At 49.5% G+C, this 5,861-nt stretch overlaps 2 protein-coding genes across 2 annotated transcripts; both read left to right on the top strand.

Annotated features, from left to right (window-relative positions):
* On the top strand, window positions 1-841 carry LOC135614903 (zinc finger protein ZAT12-like). Its single transcript, XM_065112763.1, has one exon. The coding sequence runs from the start codon at window positions 128-130 to the stop codon at window positions 605-607; it is 480 nt and encodes a 159-aa protein (XP_064968835.1). The 5' UTR covers window positions 1-127; the 3' UTR covers window positions 608-841.
* A 1,979-nt stretch (window positions 842-2,820) lies between these two features.
* On the top strand, window positions 2,821-5,861 carry LOC103987888 (type I inositol polyphosphate 5-phosphatase 8). The gene is made up of 10 exons (XM_065110535.1): window positions 2,821-2,976; window positions 3,246-3,333; window positions 3,420-3,495; window positions 3,568-3,712; window positions 3,894-4,001; window positions 4,114-4,516; window positions 4,590-4,762; window positions 4,839-4,947; window positions 5,017-5,156; window positions 5,244-5,861. Exons 2-10 carry the CDS (start codon window positions 3,322-3,324, stop codon window positions 5,521-5,523), a joined length of 1,446 nt encoding a protein of 481 aa, XP_064966607.1. The 5' UTR covers window positions 2,821-2,976; window positions 3,246-3,321; the 3' UTR covers window positions 5,524-5,861.

Here is a 5,861-nt window from a genome sequence, read left to right as displayed (position 1 = left end):
CCTTACCCATCCCCCACGAAACACTGGTTGAGCCGACTCGAGAGCCTATAAATGTAGCTCTTCCTTCTTCTCCATTTGTGTTTAGGATCTCTTTGACCACCGTTGGTGTTTTAGCGGTTAACAAGGCATGAAGAGATTGGTTGCTGAAGAGGAAGGAGGAGAAATGGAGAGCATCAAAAACATGGCTCGCGCACTGATGCTTCGGTCTCACGGCGACGCCGACGTGTCGTCGGGGTCGCCGCCGGCCCGTGTCTTCGAGTGCAAGACGTGCAGCCGGCAGTTCCCGTCGTTCCAGGCGTTGGGAGGCCACCGGGCGAGCCACAAGAAGCCGAAGCTCGCCGAGGACGGCCGCGGCCATGGCGAGGCCGCCAAGCCGAGGGTGCACGAGTGCGCCATCTGCGGGCTCGAGTTCGCCATCGGCCAGGCCTTAGGAGGTCACATGCGGCGCCACCGAGCCGCCACGGACGCCTTCGCGCAGGGAAGTCCGGAGAGGAAGGCGGGTGAGGAGAAGAAGAGGGTCATAAGGATCTTTGGGTTCGAGCTTGTGGATTCGACTCCCAGTGGTGGTGGTGGATTGCTTCCATTGATGGATACCATCACCTTTTGATCCTTATTTAGATATACATAATCTGATTTTATTTATATACTGTCTGTACACACAAAATCGTGAAAATTGATTGGGTTGTAAAGAAATCATCTTTGGGCCAAAAATTTTAATTTTGTGTTATATGATTCCAGCTGAGAATTTCTAGCTACAGAAATATCCAAGGAGAAGATGAATTGCGTAGAGAAAACCGAGTATAAAGTTCACCTGTTTAGAGCACAATCGAAACCATACAAACCAATTAGAACAGATGTGAATGGAACTTAGCAAGTAAGATGTCCATGAAAATATGATTTCGAAAAGTCAATGTGCATAGTCTTACCCTATAAATAAAAAGTATTCTCTCGTGATGCGAGCCCTATCACGTTGAAATTTTGAAGTAGCATTAATTAATGCAATTTCAACTTGGTTCACATTACTGTTCTGCTAATTTTGGGCTTGTTATGGACGTCTCGAGGAAGAAGGCAGAAGCCACTTAACCCCTTCTCTTCATCACGTCTTGACAGTGATCAACACAAATAATTTAGTACACCCGGTATGAGATAGATACTTTTCATTTTGGATAAAGAGAGAAAGAGTCATAAATAAATAAATAAAAATATTCTTTGGATGTTGGATTTGGTTCATCAAGTCCACCAAGACAATGTGTGAACGTGGGAAGCACAGGGACTCAAAGTCGCTGTCACCCCAACTCCGACGATTACATATAGTGATATCAGTGCACTTTCTTCTTCATCATGCCTTGTCATGCTCGCCACTCTCTATCTATCAAGGTGGCAAAAGGCCTACGAAAAGCACCTATTTGTTATTGCCACCCCTCACCTCACCATTACGACCGACGGAAAGCAAGATCCCGATGACAGCACACTCCCTTCTCCTGCCAAATCCTGGGAAGCACACCTGGCAGGGAGAAGATCGCCTTCGATTTGGATTGAGCCATCGAAAGGGATCACCACTTATCCGGCTGCGTTCTTTATCTGCTACTTAATCCGGATGAGCTTGCCATGCAAATGGGACAACTCCATTCTACTGTTGGATTGCGATCCCTAACCACTCTGCAGCTACTTCCGGCCGGATAATTGCTGGATGTCCGGCGAGCTCACCACTGAGATGGGAAGATTGTTATGGCCTGAACAATCTGTGTGATTAGATAAACAAGATCGAGAGTTTGTGATTGATTATATGCATGAATTAGAAGTTGTTTGATTAGCTTGGGGGAGGATCTTAAGGGAGCTCCCGCCCAGCTGTCCTCGAGAACTCAATGATCGGACTGCATCTCTCACACATAAATATTGATGGAAGAGAGCATCCTTTCTTGTCCATTGTGTGCATTAAGGGCACGAGTAGACCACTCTAAGAAAAAGTACGCATAACAAATAGTCAAAGACGTACGTTTGATGTGCAGAATGATACAGCAGCACGTGTCAAAGACGAGCGTTACCCAACAAAACTCTGTATCTTCTTCTTTCTTTTGCTTCCCGTATCTTTGAAGTTAGCTTTAAGAGCTCTTTTTATATGTGATATGAAGCAAAGAATGCGAACCACGAGTGGATGTCGGATCTCGGTAGCTTCCATCGGCTTACATGGAACGATTGTTATCTCTGATTCGGTCGTCCAGTTTTTGACTTGTATATTGGGATTTCGATTGTTCGGAATCGACCCACCCATTAAATTCATGCTTTTGGGACGAAAAAGATGGTCAAAACAGCGATTAATCGAGTGGCTATTTGGTACATCTGCTGGAAGATGCAGAGTGGAGCTTCTTCATGTTTGGTTCATTAAGAATGATGCCGTCTGCAATGCTCTGTTATCGGCGTGCACTGCTTTCTGGTAGAAAAAGACATGGTTAAGCACTGCGGTGCTGCTCTTGAGAACACCCATGATGATGATGACATGGAATGGAATACAGATGTGTTTCCTGGAATGTAGACTGTGGTCAGTCTTTTGCTTGTTTCAGGCCAAAGCAGCAGGGGATGGGCACTCATTTGGCCTAATGATTGCTCTTTTCTTGCATCAAACATCTTATAAGATCTCTGAAACAGGTTAAAGATTTATAGAGAGAGAGAGAGAGAGAGAGAAGAGACAGATCACATGGGCGACCCCACTCCGACGGCAGGGATACCGTCGTTGACTCGTACTCCTTATAAAAGCCGGAGGAGTAGCTCCTCCGCCCTCCTCCCTCTGTCTCTCTCTGCTTCGCTTATCGTTCCGCGAAAGCTCTGAGCCTCTTAAGGAGGGAGGAAGAGAAGAATCGAACCTCTGTCGAAGAAGGGTAAGCCTCCTCCTCCTGCTGCTGCTGCTATGGCTCTTGGTTTCTTTCCGCAGTAGTACGAGACAGTTTCTTCTGCTACAGATCTCATAATCGAGCAAGTGTAAGTACCTTCTCGTGCAATCTTATCTCAAGTCGACACCTTTTTCATGAAACCACTCTGTTCTTGATCAACCGTAGCTGCTCTCTTTGGTTTCTCTTTACTGTTTCTCCCAAAAGAGTATCGTACTTGTGTCATGGAATTCCGCGCAGACGCTTTGAACTTCCGTCGTCTTCGGTTTCCTTTTACTCGAAGTGCATGTTGCTTTACAAGCTGCAGCTAAGAGTTCACAAAGGACACTCTTAATTTGCTCCCCTTCGTCTTCTCCGCAGCTTATCCTTCGCGACAGGCCGCTCGCAGCAGAAAAGGCTCCAGCTTGCCGCTTGAGCAGTGAGAACACAGGCCTCTATGATTCCCCAGGTGAGATGGTACCCATCACATCGTACAGCTCGCTATGACATACATGTCTTTCCGTTGAGATGTCATATCGATGTATCCTTTCGCAGTCCTCTTCTTGGCCGAAGACGGTGCTGCGGAAATGGCTCAACATAAGGAGCGGGGAGTTCTACTCCGACTGCAACAGTAAGTCTATTTTCCTGATCAAAACCTGTTCTTTCCCTCTGTTCACTAATGATTTTGATGAAAACAATTAAGAGGAGGAGTTCGCGGAGATGCAGAGGAGAAGGAAGAGCTGCTCCGACAAGAACGGCAGCGAATGGTCGATAATGGTCTCCGAAGATGTCAAGCGACCCGAGACCAGTTCTGTGGCTGCGTCTTCTTCTCCCATCGATAACCTCAAGTAAACCCACGAACAAAACCAGAGCTTTCTAAGGGGAATATTTTGGAGTTGCTACTCATCATTAGTCTGTGTTGTAATCTAAATGAATGACACAGCTTTAACAGTGTTATGGATTGGAATGCGTTCGATGTTTGGGTGTGTATATAAATATTGGTTTGATGATGATGGGATGCTTCTGCAGGCTGTTCGTCGGGACGTGGAACGTGGGAGGGCGAGCCCCGCATGGGGAGCTCCTCCTGAGAGATTGGCTGATGAGCTCGCCTTCTTCCCCCGACATCTTTGTCATCGGGTATGCTTCTTCTCCATGCTTGCTTACCCCCACCCCTCCTCTGTTGCTCTTCCCTTTCCCCTTGGATTATTGGCGTAGAAATACCTGCACACTGACACTTGGTGGCGAACAGGTTCCAGGAAATCGTCCGCTTGAACGCCGGGAACGTGCTGGGGGCAGAGGACAGTGGCCCCGCTCTCAGGTGGCTGTCCCTCATTCGCCAGGCATTGAACTGCCACGAGCCGGGCCCGCCACCCGCCACCAGCACCGTGACCGCCGCCGGAATCCCCTCGCTGGTGGACCAGAAGCCCAGACTCAGCATCTCCGATCTCTTATGCTTGGAAGATGAAGACGACGAAGCCGACGCCGCGAGGAGCACGAATCCTTACTCCGGCGGGGAGTACCGTCTCGCGGCGAGCAAGCAGATGGTGGGCGTCTTCCTGTGCGTGTGGGTGCGAGCCAGCCTCGTGCAACATGTCGCCGACATTAAGGTCTCCTGTGTCGGGAGGGGCATCATGGGCTACATGGGAAACAAGGTTCGTCCGCGCGCGTCCCTAAGTTGAGCTCCGCATTCGTTTGTCGAATGATTCCTACCGTGGTTGCTCGCAGGGATCGGTGTCGATCAGTATGACGGTCCAGCGGACGACGTTCTGCTTCGTCTGCACGCATTTGGCGTCCGGAGAGAGAGACGGCGACGAAGTCCGAAGGAACTCAGACGTTGCGGAGATCACGAAGAGGACCCGATTTACTGGATGCTCACCGGAGACGATTCTGGAGCACGAGTAAGCATCAAAGCCGATAAACTAACTTCGTGATTCTACGATTACTAAAGGAACGATGCCTCGACCCGCACTGCAGTAAGATCATATGGCTGGGAGATCTCAATTACCGGCTAGCTGCCACCTTCGGCGACACCCATGAACTGTTGCAGAAGAAAGACTGGCAATCGTTGCTGGGGAAGGATCAGGTTGGGAGTACTGGCTAAGCTTCGATTTCTTAGACACTGCACGAACACTAATCCGGGCAAGCCCTGCAGCTCCGGATCGAACAGAGAGCCGGCCGTGCCTTCGCTGGTTGGGAGGAAGGGCAGATACGTTTCCCGCCGACGTACAAATACCTCGCCAATTCCGATGTTTATGCAGTCAAGCCCGGCAAACCTAGGCGAACTCCAGCTTGGTAAGGTCTACTCCCCGATCTCGCGTCGTTGTTTATGGTGTGCGAGATCCAGTTCTAACGTCGTGGATCGGACATATGCGGCGATAGGTGCGACCGAATCCTGTGGCGAGGGAAGGGGATGAAGCAAATGTGGTACGTCAGAGGCGAGTCGCAGTTCTCCGACCACCGCCCTGTCTACTCCCTCTTCTCCGTGCAAGTAGACGACGAAGCAAGAAGCGGAGATGTTGGAACGACAGCCACTGTCACGGCAGCAAAGAGTTCCAGCAACAGCAGCTCATCATCTTCATCATGGGGGAGGGTGCAGGCCGAAGAGCTGCTCCTCTTTACAGGAACACAAGGCCGTCGTCTGCAAGCCGTCAGATATTGACACACGTAGTCGAACTCAAGTTCTCATTCATTATTTCTTCGTCCACCAAACCAACCACAAGAAACAGCGACAGCAGGTGGAGTCGCTCCCACGCAGCTGCAGCGGCGTGCAGTGTATCGATTCCATAAGGCAAACATCCGCGAGCGGGTCGCTTAGTGGAAGACAAAGCGGTGGCGTTGCAGCTTTGGTAGCTCTTCTAAGTATTGTGGTAACCAAACCGAGGAGAAAACAGGATAATGATTGGGTGCGCTGCAAGCAGAAAAAATCGTAGAGAATAAGCTCGATTAATAGCAACAGTGGAAGGGTTGCTGTGTAACACGGAGATCAAATCGAGTTTG

The sequence above is a fragment of the Musa acuminata genome, chromosome BXJ2-6, assembly GCF_036884655.1.
Source record: "Musa acuminata AAA Group cultivar baxijiao chromosome BXJ2-6, Cavendish_Baxijiao_AAA, whole genome shotgun sequence".
In the NCBI taxonomy this organism is placed as follows: domain Eukaryota; kingdom Viridiplantae; phylum Streptophyta; class Magnoliopsida; order Zingiberales; family Musaceae; genus Musa; species Musa acuminata.
The sequence above is the reverse complement of the archived record's forward strand: the minus strand, read 5'-3'. Positions and strand labels throughout refer to the sequence as shown.